The sequence below is a fragment of the Elaeis guineensis genome, chromosome 4, assembly GCF_000442705.2.
Source record: "Elaeis guineensis isolate ETL-2024a chromosome 4, EG11, whole genome shotgun sequence".
Taxonomy (NCBI): Eukaryota; Viridiplantae; Streptophyta; class Magnoliopsida; order Arecales; family Arecaceae; genus Elaeis; species Elaeis guineensis.
Window position 1 is genome coordinate 90,260,991 of NC_025996.2, and position 15,117 is coordinate 90,276,107.

General features: G+C 36.8%; 1 protein-coding gene across 1 annotated transcript in view; it reads left to right on the top strand.

The window, feature by feature from the left end:
* Positions 1-15,117, top strand: part of LOC105034926 (callose synthase 3) — a 162,375-nt gene that overhangs the window by 102,408 nt on the left and 44,850 nt on the right. Inside the window, 7 exon segments of the mRNA XM_010910260.4 lie at positions 6,894-7,029; positions 7,110-7,261; positions 8,582-8,691; positions 8,810-8,932; positions 9,082-9,150; positions 9,261-9,450; positions 10,022-10,169. Coding sequence (XP_010908562.2) covers positions 6,894-7,029; positions 7,110-7,261; positions 8,582-8,691; positions 8,810-8,932; positions 9,082-9,150; positions 9,261-9,450; positions 10,022-10,169 — 928 coding nt within the window.

Consider the following 15,117-nt stretch of genomic DNA (forward strand, 5'->3'; position numbering starts at 1 on the left):
GATGGCTAGCCACTTAACATTTTTCGTTCATAGACCAAAATGAATCTAACATTCAGCTACAAAAATATTGGAGAAAATTAGATATACATTTGCATCATATTAGTAATTTTAAAATGTCAAGTAATAGTTATAGGTGATATCTAATAGACTTGAATTCATAGATTTCTTACCTACGACAGCCGTGGGACTCAAGCTATCAGTCCCCTCTATAAAAATTTTCATCTATGGAAATAAGACATCTTATAATATGTTAATGGTGGAAGATACAAATTAACTTATGCATGCATTTAAGTTATCTCTTGTAGATAGGACGACAATTTTTAGATCAAGCTCCATCTTGTGGATCACATTGTGCAAGGCAGCCAGAAGTTCTTCATCCATATTGATTCCAAGTATGGTGTATTGGAACCTTAGGTCAGATAGTAAGTTGTCAATAGAGTTTGCAATTGTTTTAGTAAAATATTTACAAGTACAACAATATTCAAACTTTCAATGTTCTTGCTTGCTAGATGCAACTTACTATCCATCTAGTAGTCCTAGCTATGCTTAATGATATTGATGTACTTAGGGCTGAAATTGGGTCTGATATGGATTAGATACCAGTATATCCATATCCATATTTATTTTGTCTAATAAATACGAATACAGATACAAATATAAGCGGATGTAAAAATTCATATCCATATTTGTTTTAAACAGATGTGGATACAAATTGGATATGGGAAGTATGGATGTAAATATAGATATAAGTTAGATAATTAAACTTATGGCCATGGAATCAAAGATATTACTAAGTAGATGATAAATCAAGTTAATAGTATGTTATATGATTGCATATTTTCCTTAAAAGTTAATTAGTGCTATATAAAATTAAATAAAATTATAAGTAGAATTGGATATTCGGATACAGATCGGATGGCTGTGTATCCATATACATATCCATTTTTCTTTTACAAATATAGATATGGATATTGATATTAGTCGGATGCTCAAATTTTTGTCCATATCTGAATAGATTCGGATATGAAAACGAATCCAGACAGATATTATCCAATCTACTTTTACCCCTAGATGTACTATTGTGCATGCTTCGGATCTACCTCTTTGATTTGAGCTTTTGCCCTCTCCATTATATGATACAGGAAGCCCATTTGGGGGAACTTCTTACTATTCATGGCCTGAATCACTATATAATGGCTTGATAGCATTCCCTATCTTCTCAACTTGCTTGTTGCTAGAATGCCTGCCTCATCACCAAGCTCTCAATATAGCTCCCTATAATACCAATCCTCGCATATCTACTCTCTTGCCACTTGACACTGACAAAATCCTATACAGACATGCTTTCTTCTCCAAGAGGCTATCAAATGTAATATAGTTAGTAGCAAGCTGTGTGATAGCTGGTCTCAAGTTCTCCCCCTTGTGTACTCCGTCAGTGATAGGACCCGCATGGTAGTAAATAAATCTGGTTATGGACTGGGCTCTCTCCATTCTAAATGAATGGCAGACTGGATCTATGCCTGATCATTTGGAATGGAGGCCTCTAGCTCCCTAGAGTGATAGAAAGGTGGCTTTGCTACTCGGCAATCTACCTCCACACTCTTCTAGGCAACCCTCCATCGTTGCTCTAAAATTAATGAAATGCTTCCTCATTTATCGAATCTTCTATGGGTGTTTCTGGCATATAGGTACATCGGGATAACCACCAGTCGGGTGCTGCTTCGATCTGATTATCCTCCTAAAGTTTGCTATGTCGGTATTGGAGGCCGGATTAGTCAATACGGTTCAGTTCATCCCTATGTCATTTCATGTCGAGTCTGTATTGACACATATAAGGTTGGAACTAGGGTGCTCTGGGCCATACCCCTACTCGAGCCTGGCCCAAAATTTTTTCAAGCTTTGGGTCGGGTTCAGGCCTGATTTTTTTTGAAAAGAATGCGGCCTGAGCCTGGCCTGAACTCGATTGGGCCAACCTCTATGTGCTCTCTTTTAATTTCTGTTGCTAAGTCCATCTAAATCCTCTCCTTACTTTGAATCTAAATCCTCTCTTTACTTGTCGAAGGATGACTCTAAGGGTCTTAGCGGTGTCGATGGTGGCATGGTTGGAGTCTCCATAGGTGGCGAGATGTACGAGTTGCTGGCGAACAACGAGATCAGTAGAGATGAAGGTGGCATATGGGCTGCAATTGCAATGGCAGCACCTGGGATGCTTGCTGCTCCGCCAGCGAGAAGCCCTTCTTCACTCAATAGTTCATGCGGGTGTGCGAAGCCTATGAGGTCCTCTCCGACCCTACCCTCTGCCACAACTATGACCTCTCCCTCCAGACTGCCCCAACTTCATCTCTAGCAATACAACATTGAGGGCACAGGGGCGAGAAGGATTCGGAGATTGGGAGGCCTAAGTAGAGGGACTTTAGAGGGGGGTGGCCTGGCCTAGGTGGGAGGCAACATGGGAAAGTAGGATGAGGAGCGATGCCACCCACCATTTTGATTGATTGATCGATTGATTGATCTCCTCTGCTCTCTCCACCTCCCTGTCATTACCATTGCTCCATCATGTTTTGATTGATTTGACTGATTGGGTGACTTGGGAGTCGTCCGATTGGGAGGCAGCCATGATGAGCCCAAGGGAGGCCTCAATGTAGAAGGGATCCTGCTCGAGGATCTCCTGGAGCACCTACTTCATGGTCTTAGCATTGCCATTGTAGTTCTAGAGGTGGGCCTTGAGGAGTGGGAAGTTCCTTCTCATCAGGTTCAAGGGCAATGAGGCTATCGATGATGTTGATTTCCTCAGGGAGCTTCTGGGACTTAACATTGAGATCTCTCAGGGCCTGAAGGGAGCGGATATTGTCAGGGTAGGAGTCAAGGTACTCAAGGTTGTGTTTCTTCTATCTTTAATGAGGATACAATATAAATGGGATCAGGCTGGATTTCAAGTTTGGGCTCGGGCCGGGCCAATGAATACCCGAGCTTGACCTAAAAAAAAAAGACTTTATATGTCCCAAACCTGGCTTGATATTGTTTGGGTTTAGTCCATAGCCCGACCCGAAGTTGGGAAGCTGGATGGTCGGCCTGATCCCATTTCCAGCCTTAGACACAACAGAGAGGGCAGCAAAGAGGGAGAATGGGATAGAGGAAAAGAGAGAGAAGGAGAGGTAGGTAGAGGGACAGGGAAGGATGGCCACTGGAGAAGCATCTCGGTCCACCATCGGCATGGCTCGAAATGCCTCAGATTAAGTGGTTCAAGATGCTTCCACATTCCTTGCCTCTCTCAAATTCTGTGTTGCACTAGTTGCATCTTCAGTAGTGCTGATTTGAGAACATTCACCCATGATTCCAATTAGTGTCATGCTTTGGATTCTTCTTCCTTCTTAGTGGATTATTTTTGTAGGTTTGTCGAGCACGTGCTAGTTTATTAGGTATTTAAAAATGATAAAATTGTGATGTCATTAAAAACTATATTACTATTTCAAAAAATACTTCTGAATTATCTATACATAGTACTGGTTTTTCATATTTGTATATTAATTATATATTTTTAATAATTTTTAACTAAAAATTAAAAATAAAAATTCAGAAAAATATTTTTTCTACTTCAAAAATATTGCTGAATTATCTATACATAGTACTAATTTTTCATTTTTTTGTATTAATTATATATATGTAATAATTATTAATTTAGAAGTAATTTTTAAAATATCAAAAATTTAGAAAATTAATTTGAGTCTAGATCCATATAGCATCCAACCATGGATGCTACATATATTATTCTCAGCTTGTGGGCATGCATTGAAGGCTACTTAATTTTATTCAAATTCAAGCCTAGGACATTGTGCATATGATCACATCCAAACTTGAATAAATGGACACCAAATTTAGATCGAGAGTAGTTGTATACCCCTAAACAAGCTTCTAATTTTATTGTTATTTTTTGGCTATTATTTTATTTTTTTATTTTTTAATCAGAGAATATATTTTTAGTTTAAAAGTTGTAAATCTAACAAAAACTAAAAATTTGTGTCATCGTATAGATCATCCATAGATCTACAACAAATTATGAAATCATGCTAAAATAAAAAATTTTGGCTTGACCTACTCCATTTTTTCATTTTTTTTTGCCAATTTTCAGCCTAAAAACGAAAAAAAGGAAGAAATAGAGTGGGTGAGAGTGAGAATACTTTGAAATAAGCTTGAATCTTGCATTTCATTGTCGAAGTCAACATTTTATTTTGATTTTCATAGGAATTTTGAGAGAAATGCAAAGAGGAGGCGTATGAAGGCTCTTGAATTATTTAGAGGGGAGGGAGTGAAATGAGACCGAGCTGATGAGAACAAGGTGGTGCACACCAGTTTCACTCCAAACCACTTGGTTCGAAGCAGTTTGCACCAATATAGTGCATTTTTTGAATTATGGGAGGGAGTACAGTTTGGTATGCCCTAAATAGGGCTTAGTTCAGGGTGGTACCACAAATCATGGGTAGGATAGTTTGAGATTCTTTTGTCATGAAGAAAGTTGTATGTATAGAAAGAATTTTATATCTTTCATAATGCATATTGAGGCATTTGATATGTTTATTCATTCTTTTAGCTTATAGATTATAACATACATGAGACATGGCACATAATTGTAGGCAAGGGTGACCTTTATGTATGATTTATCTTGATTAAAGCTTCGATGGATAAGTTGCATCTATAAGATCTTGCTTAGTTAATGAGGTAATTATGCCATTTTTTGGTCATGCTAAATGATTATTTTATGTTTTTTAAATATTTGTATCTGATCTGACTATTGATTACCAACTTAAAATTTTGAATAAGCTTTAGCTTATATCTCATTCAAATTTTAATCATGTTGCTCATGTCTTTAAGTTCTATTTTTGGAGCCCTAGGGGTTGAGAACCTTGGAGTAGTACCCTACATCAATAACCCCGCTAGCCAAGAGTCACAATCTCGGTATTGGATCTCATATTAGTATCATGCTGATATAGTGTTGGTATGCCCAGTGTAGGGATCAGTTCAGCATATCAAGTCTTGATCTGATACTGGTACGGTATGATATGCCCAATATGGGGTGTTATGTAGTGGTATGACAAGACTTACTGCTAGTTTTAGAGTGATAGATTGCTGTAGTATGGCATGTTAGTGAATTAATAATTTCCATTCAAGAAAGCAAGAGCTTAGCTACTAGGCATAAAGAATAGTTTTGGCATGAGCCCTGCAGAAGCCATATAAAGAAAATCTACTCAAGTGTTAGTATAATGCTGAGATGGCTGGTTGAGCGGTCTTTCCATATTGCCTTACAGTACTATGATAAATCTTTCATCACCTTATGAACTTCATAGCCATGCCATGCATATCATATCTAAATGGTTCACTAAATCCAAAATTTTAGCTTCTTGATTATTTTTTGGAGTATGTGATTATCCTAAAAGATGCTGTTTGGACTGAATTATGAAGCCTCATATTCATTGGATAACATAAAGTAACTGTCATCATCATAGAATTGGTAGGAAATGATTATCAACTGGAATTCAGCTGCTCCTTTTGTGGACTTCTCTTAATTATTGTTATTTCATATAGTGGAACAACTTTTGGCTGTTTGAGTTGATTCTTATTGTTGTAAACTAGATTGATGTCTCTTTAAGAGTTACCTAATGATGCCATTATTAGTTCTTATAACTAAATATCAAGATAATGACTTCCATTTCTGTTGGTCACTATGTATACATGATCAGTAGTTTATGTATACATAGTTCTTGGCAAATCAAACAGGCAAGGTCATGAATGGTCTGCTAGAGGGAAACCACAAATCTAATTATCTCAACACCACCTGAATCAACCTTCTATAATTAGCCTCCAAATCCTATAAATCAACCCAAATTAATATAATAAGCTGGGGAATTAGCAATACCACTTTAACAAATGGAAGAATTGAGAAGCTAGGCATTAAGGAATCCAGACATCCCCACCCCCCTATTTCTGTCCAAAAATAAAAGATGAAAACTTTTGAAGACACCTCATGCTGTTTGGTGGAGATTTGTATGAGCTTTCTCCCGACATTTATGTCCTTGTTGTGGGAGATCATGGTCACTATGTTGATATTACAAATACTAAGAGTGTTTGTATCCATCCTGCAGCTTCAATAAATCAGTTTGCTCTATGAGGCCTCAAATACTGGCAATCTTAACCAAACTTCTTTCGGAAGATTTCGCTTGATTTTGGAAGTTGGTGATAAAGTTCAACATGTTCCTTTTATAAAACCTTCTTGAGTTGATGATTGTTTTACAATGAATATCATCTTGATGAAAAAGCCTTGTACATGGCAGCCAAAGTTTTAAATCCCGTGGGATGGGGTTGTCCCTATTTTCTTATAGAATGGGACGCACTACCATCTCACTCCATCCTGACACTTGAGACAGGGGATGTCCCAAGATGTGCTGATCAGGATGTTGGGATGATGGCAGGACGATTTTGTCCTGACACATGGGATGGTACCCCATCCCAATGTCTTACGGGACCGAGACTTGAATCCTTGGTGGCAACTTCCATGATCTAAAGGGATATCCCTTTACATAAAAAGATTTTCTCTTTAGATACATTTAGCTCAGCTTCTATAAGGAAATGTAGTCACAGCGATGTTGACCTTGCTTTCTAAGAACTCTTTATACAATGATTATTCTGGTTTTCATACAATCTTTGGCAAACTGAACAGGAAAGAACATAAAGAATCAAGTAGCAAGTTGGTTCTCTGAACATCACCTTAGTCGAGCTTCTTATAGTTGATTGCATGCCTTTAAACTAAAATTTAAATTGCCTATTGAATAAACCCTATTTTGCATCCGAAATAGTGTAGTGATTATAAATTTTGCATCTTTGTTCTTTGGCTGTGGCAGTCTCCTGGATTCCATCCATGGTGGCTCATATGGAAGGAATGAGGGCATGACCCCTTTGGAGCAGCAGGTTCAGTTATTTGCATCAACTGGAGCTATCAAGTTTCCAGCACCAGAATCAGATCAGTGGACAGAAAAGGTACTGTTTGCTCAAGCAATGTTATAAGGTCTAGGTTTTAGTTCTTAAATTAAAGGGTGCTTTTTGTTTGTTGATTACAGATCAAACGGCTTTATCTTCTGCTTACTGTGAAGGAATCTGCAATGGATGTACCATCTAACTTAGAAGCCAGAAGGCGTATTTCTTTCTTCAGCAATTCTTTGTTTATGGATATGCCTGATGCCCCAAAAGTTCGTAACATGCTTTCATTTTCGTAAGTTCCCTGGAAGTCAGTTTCCTGCTACTAAGACTGCACATTTCATTACTTAAGTGCATCGCATTCTGCAATTAGTTGCATCTATGCATTAATTTCTTTAGCTATTAGCTAATTCAGTGCTTTTAGCCATATTTATTCTGATTAGCAGTCTACATGTTCAATATATTATTTTTGTCTTGCCATAATATCTGGAATATGGTTTAGTTTATCATCTGCATGTACAAAATATAAATGTCCATGAAGGGCATGGTGAGGTATTTCTTAAAGAAAAGTACTTTTGTCACTTTTAAAGCAAAAAGGCACTTTCTTAGTAAAATTATCTCAAACTTTTGTATCAGAAAAGCACTTTTAGGAGAAGCTAGAAAGCCTAGCTTGCTTCTCCTTGTCCTCACAAAACAGAAGCAATACCAAACATGGCATAAGTCTTATTTCAGCCGAAGGGAAATGACAATACCTTTTATTAAAAGATCTAGATAAGCATTTATCTGTTTCACCACCCTGGATCTGGCATTGCTCTTCCTGTATGAAAATATCCCATGTTTCTAATTGTAAAAATTAAATGCCCATATCTTCTCCTAGTATGGTGTATGAGATTGCATCTTAATTTGTGTCTTTAGTTAATCTAACATCTAGAGATGAATGCAGTTTCCTATATGAAATCCTGCCTTGATCCTCTTCATGTAAGGTTTTTCTAAATCTAGAAAAATCTTGGATGATTGCTCTTTCATAGCATGATGTAAAATGATTAATAGAAAAAGGTCATTGAATCACCCTCCAGTTTTAGGTCATGGATATCATGGCAGACCCCTCTTTTGTCCAAAAGCTACTGAATGGGCATGAGGTACCAATTCACATCAGGTCGAGACCCGAGAGCTGAGCCTAAAACATTTTGAAGCTTCATGGCTTACTGAACAATCCGTAAAGCTGAGCTATACTAATGTAATAATGCATATTGACTAATTTGTGCTACTGTTTTTACCATCAAAAAGCTAACTCTTCTAATTTGGAACTTTGACGTTTTTGGACCTCTTTAATTTCTACATCCATTTTCTAGATAAACCTGTAACTTCCTTAACTTTCCGTTGATTGCTTTATTTCATACTTCGATATCCACCATTTTATAGAATCTGGAAATTGGAATGGCAACTTTGTACATCTAGAACTATATAGGTTAACTGTCTAGCTTGATGACAATGATGTTAGGCATCAGAAATCCTACTTTTTTCTGACTAAGTTTAACATTTCTTTATTTCTCTGTATGGTTCCTTTGAAAAAAATATTTTTTTTTGACATTGTTACTTTACACCTGTGCTGCAGTGTTTTGACACCCTACTACAATGAGGATGTTCTTTTCTCCTTACATAACCTTGAAGAGCCAAATGAAGATGGAGTCTCCATCCTTTTCTATTTGCAGAAAATCTATCCAGGTTTATCAACATTTTCTATTGCGAGTTGTCTCAAATTATCATGGGACTGTTAACAAGTCAGTGGCATGGTCGATACTGCATCAATTCTGAAATTGATCTATCTTGCTTCAAATTATAGATGAATGGACCAACTTCCTTGAGCGTATGTGCAAAACAGAAGAAGAACTTCGAGGGAGCGAAGAACTGGAAGAGGAGCTTCGTCTTTGGGCATCTTATAGAGGCCAAACTTTGACCCGAACTGGTATACTTCAGTTTGTATAAAGTTTCACTAGAGATGTCCCTTCATTTTCCGCACCAAATATCTTTACTTGCTTCTTGTAGCTACAATTCTTTCCTCTAAGACTAAATATGAGATTCTTATCACTTGCTGATGACTCATACAATCTCCAGTTAGGGGAATGATGTACTATCGGAGAGCTTTGGAACTTCAAGGTTTTCTAGATATGGCCGCAGATGATGGTATTCTAATACATTTACTCTTCTGATTATATGACGTCAATGTTATAAGCTGCTCACAAGTGGTTTGCTATGATTTGTCCTTCTGCGTATTATTTTATGCTATGTTTCAGATCTTATGGAAGGCTATAAAGCAGCTGAATTAATGTCTGAGGAACATTCAAAACTAGAAAGATCTTTATGGGCACAATGCCAAGCTGTAGCTGATATGAAGTTCACATATGTAGTGTCCTGCCAGCAATATGGTATTCACAAACGGTCTGGAGATCCTCGTGCACCAGATATTCTTAAGCTCATGACAACGTATGTATGAAGAACTTCTAATATTATTAGGTGGCTCAAGGTTTTAAATATTAAGGGACAGGGCCATCCTAGCATTTTTTGTGGAATAGGGTGCCTCATGTACCGACATGCAGGACATTGGATGTCCTATCCCATCCCTCTCTGTTTCCAACGCGTCCCATCCTGGCACCTAGGAATGGTGGAATACCCCATGGTCCCACACTCCCACCAATATGTAATACCTTGGGTGGACAACTGATAATAATATCATATTATTACACTATCAATCTAGTTATTTGTTATGATTATGGCAATTTTAACTTTTCCATATAGACTTTGTCATTTGCTTGACACATTTTTATATCATTAATAATTTTTGATAAGTTCACCAGTTTTTTTGAATTTTTTATGGTTGAGGGTTTCTCTTTTTCTTTTTTTTCTTTTCACTGTTTTTGTTTACCAATAAAACTATTTTCTGTCTATTGAGATTCATTTTGTGGGTTTACGTTGATTTTTGTGTATTTCATATGTTGGGCATATACTTGTTTGGATGATATCTGAAATTTCTAATCTAACCATGTTTATTTGGCAGGTACCCATCTCTTCGTGTAGCTTATATTGATGAAGTTGAAGAAACTAGCAAAGATAAAAAAATAGAGAAGGTTTACTACTCTGCTTTGGTCAAAGCTGCTTTGGCTAATTCTGATAATTCTGCTGAATCAGTGCAAAATCTAGACCAGGTGATGCCTTATTTCTTTTGTAAAATCTATCTGAGTACCTTTTTCCTGAGATTGGATGCAGAAAAGAATATGTAGATCTAGAGCCACTAGTAGCCATGTAGCCTAGAAAAGAACTACGATTTGGTGGTTTGATGGAACTGCTAAATTTTAAGCTATATTTGAACAGAAAATGAGTGAAACCAAAGTTGGACAGCATTATGATATGTAGTAGATTCCTTTCATTAAGGTAGAGAAGAAGATTTTTCACTGCCAAATTCACTCAAAGTAAGCTGAGATTTTAAGGCATAGAAGGAACATTACCTTTTAATCTGAGACAATACTTGCTCAATTAATGGAGAATTTATTTATGTATCGAAATGAAGTAGATTCACTAAATACACTACAATCTGAACTTCCTTTAAGATGTGAACTTCGCCTAACTCTCTAACTCTTATGAGGGATCATTGTTTCTACTTTATCCTGAAAATGACTATACTGATTACTAATGGTTTTGCTAGATTCAGTCTTTTTTTAGGTAAAAATCATACTAGTGTTAAGTACAATTGTGTGAAAGCTATTCTCGAATTAGACCTTCATCTCTCTAGCTTAAATCATTGGGTGACAAGTGAATATTTCCATTGGGTCCTTGATAGGGAACTAATTTTTGTAAATCTCCCTGGTATAGGTGTAAGAATTTTAATATCTGTAGGAGATTTAGATGACATTCGTGGAAATGACTCGTGAAAATTGAGGATGGCTGTCTACCCAAAAAAAATGAAGGTGACTAATAAAAGCATTAATAAAAGGATAATTGATGTAGTCATTACTATCCATTTATAAAAACAAATGGAGATAGGAGGCAGCTCTGGAATTTGAAAATAGTACTTAAATTTGCCCAAATTTTGAATTCAGATAACTAAAAAAAGAATTTATTAATATAAATAAAAAATTAATTGATATTTTTACATATTTATTCATTGATAACAAGGATGGAAGGGGCAAGGAATTATAAACAATAGCAAGAAGTAAGGTTCATCGTCTCAGTACCAGACCCTATGCCAATACTATTCTCTTATAGTGTCAGTACGCGGTATGGTACAAGAGGTGAGGTATACCAAGTGTTAGTATTGTATGAGACTACATACCAATTTGGTGTGGCAAACCTTGGCAAGAAGCATGATTGTACCTATAGCATGACAAATTTGTAACTTTTTTCCTTCTAAATTTATATGTGATCAGTTCAGCAATAATCTTGAGATTTATGCGCAACTAAATAATTTTTTATTGTTTCAATTGTCTAAGAACAATTCATAGGATCATTCTTCATTAATTTGGAGAATGTTGTTATGTCTGTAGCATTCCTTTAAATAGTCATACCATGGAGGAAAAAGCACAGATCTCTTTATTGTTATTGCAAATATCAATATGTTTGTAACTCTGGTACATTAGGACTACAAAATGAACTATAATCTTATTTATAGGTTTATATATAAAGATAAGAAACCAACTCTTATCTTAATTCTAATCGATTGTAACCTTCCAAACCTGGTGTACATTCCAGCATGGACTCCAATGCAAATGTGGGATTCCTAAATGAAACTCATATGACATGGTACCTTGTTTGATCACCCACCATGTAACAAAAATTGAGTAAAACATACATCAGAAAATGTAGTAGAAAAATATGTGAATCACAAAGTATGATTTCACAAACTTTTTCATTGTTCAAACAACTGAATCATTACCAACATAGCCTTGCTAACTGGATGGACTAGGTTCCTTAGTCCACCATCTTCCATGACCATGATCCTGGTAGATAAGTGATAATGCTTTGTTATGTAAATCCATGATCTTAGTTGAACATGATCCATTTTGACTTTAATAGAAGTGGAGAATTTGGAAGGACTCCATTTAATTGTGCATCAATTTTCATGAAACAAATGTTCTTGGTTGATTTACCTTTCATTCTGGAAGTGATGTAGCCTGGTAGAGGAGAAACACACCAAAGGAAAAGAACAATGTAAGGAAAAACTACAAATTGCTTGTTTCAATTTTGTTCTGTTCCATATAAATGACGTACACTAGTTAAAATGATCGTTTGCTAACCAATATAGGGTGGGAATTTTAGTAGTTCAAGCAATTTCTTTGACCTTCAAAGCTGTTTACAACTATAAAATATTGATTCTGTAGATCCTGTACAGAAAAGAAGCTTCTAAAACACAATGAGGAAAAAGATAATTATATTTCCTTATCATTTACAATGGCATAATAGCTATATAAATACATAGGGGATGACCATATTTAGAGGATCAAATCCCAAAGAATAAGGGATGACCATATTTAGCGGATCAAATCCCAATTCCAAAGAATAAGGGATGACCATATTTAGAGGTTCAAATCTCAACAAATAAGGAAACAAAATAACAATCAATTAACAAATAGATCAAACCCGAATTAGCACTATTTTGGGTAAGCAAGTTGAGAGATTTTAGGGATTCTAACACTCCTCCTCAAGCTGGTGAATAAATATCTTTCTTTCCCAGCTTGCTTGTGAGTTCCTAAAATCTTGCTGTAGGTAATCCTTTTGTTAAAACATCGGCTAATTGACAATTTGATGGCATATAAGGGGTGCTAATCAAGCCATTGTCTAGTTTCTTTTTTATGAAATGCCTGTCTCAATGTGCTTAGTCCTGTCATGTTGAATAGGATTATGCACAATATTTATAGCAGACTTGTTGTCATAATACAACTTTATAGTTTCTTCTCTCTTAATTCTAAGATCATCCAGAATTATTTTTAGCCACAAAAGTTCGCACACTCTATGAGCCATAGATTTAAATTCAGCTTCAGCACTGGATCTTGCAACCACATTCTGTTTCTTGCTTTTCCATGTAACCAAATTTTCTCTAAGGAAGGTGTAATAGCCAGATGTTGATCTCCTATCTGTTTGGGATCCTGCATAATCTGCATTTGTGTAGGCTTCTAGAGTTAATCCTTTTCTCTTTTTAAATAAAATTTCTTTTCTTGTGTTGCTTTGAGATAATGGAGGATTTTATGAACCGCTTGCAAATGTTCCTCCTTTGGATTATGCATGAATTGACTTACCATGTTTACTGAGTATGCGATATCTGGTCGTGTGTGAGAAAAGTAGATCAATCTTCCAACAAGTCTTTGGCATCTTCCTTTGTCCACTATGTTGCCTTCTTTTATCCTTTCTATTCTGTGGTTTGGATCAATAGGTGTGCTTGATGCTTTGCCGCCGAGATTCCATCTCCTTGAGTAGATCTAGCATATTTCCTTTGAGAGATGAAAATATCCCTTTTTGAGTATGCTACTTCAATGCGTAGGAAGTGCTTGAGTTCTCCTACTTTCTTAATTTCAAATTCTTGAGTTGACTATTTTTCAGCTTCATCTTTCCCTGTCACTATAATATCGTCTATATACACCAATAGAGTAGTGAGTTCACCTATAATTAAGTGCTTGATAAACAATGTATTATCCCCTTGACTTTGTTTATATCCCATGCTCAATATGGCCTTTGTAAATCTCCCAAATCATGCCTGGGTGATTATTTCAAGCCATAAAGTACCTTTTTTAAATGACATATCTTATTGGCCCCAAAACTCTTATCAAATTTGGGTGGGTGTTCCACGAAGACCTCCTCCTCTAAGTCCCCATGTACGAAAGCATTCTTGACATCAAATTACTATAAACACCAATTAAACATAGCAGCAATAAATAATAAAATTCGCACAGTATTCATCTTCGCTATAGGTGCAAAAGTTTTTGATAGTCCACTCCATAAGTTTGAGTATATCCTTTCATAACTAATCTCGCTTTGTACCTCTCAAGAGACCCATCAATCTTATATTTTAATGTATAAACCCATTTACATCCCATCGGTTGTTTTTCTTTAGGTAGAGTGACAATCTCCCAAGTATTATTCCTCTCTAGTGCATTCATTTCCTCTTTCATGGCTTGTACCCAATTCTTATTTTTTAATGCCTCTTGCACGGTTTTGGGAATGTCAATTGAGTTTATAGTGGTGAGAAAACTTTTGTGCTATGGGGATAATCCATGGAAGGAAACAAACTGTGAAATTGGGTGATAGGTGCAATTTCTAGTTCCTTTTCTCAAGGCTATTGATAAGTCCAAATCTTAGGGTGTTGGCTCTATAGGATCAGACTCAATAGTAGTAGGAGAAAAAATTTATTACCTAGATCCGGCTCAAATTCATGAATTTGTCTTAGCTTTGGATTGAACTTCTTCCTTCTCGAGTATGTTAGTAGTTTCGCCGGTGATTTGTAGCTCAGCTACTGTTGCTGTTCTTGTAATTCCAATGGAGGTACCAACAAAGGAGGAGAGGAAGAGACTTGCAAGGGAGGAGAGGCCAGCAGAGGTGAGGAAGGAGAGATAAGAGGTACTAAATTATCAAAAAGGATACCCCATTCCATATCTGCATTAGTCTTCTCCCCCTGACGATAGGAATGGGAAGGTTGGAAAAATGGTTCATTTTCTTGAAAGGAGACGTCTATGGAAACAAAGACTTTTCGGGTAGAGGATAGATAACATCTGTACCTTTTTTGTGTTTGAATAGCCTATAAATATGCATTTGAGAGCTCTAGGGTCAAGTTTACTCCTATGTTGTTGGTGAATGTGGACAAAAGACACATAAGTAGGGTTCACCATACCGGGCCGAACCGTCCGGTATGGGGTGTACCGAACCAGACCGGCACCCTGTCGATCTGGTTCGGGGGATTTTTTCGAAAAACGCCTCCGAACCGCACCGAACCGCCCGGTTCGGTGTGGTTTCGGTCCATCCGCCCAAAATCGGGCGGTATGAAATGGTTCGGCACCGGTTCGACGTGAATCGAACCATGCCGACAATCCCACGTGCAAAAGTGGGGAGGGGGAAGGGGAGTGGGGCTTGGGCTGTTTTTAAGTGGTAGCCCAGTGCCTAGAGTTCTCT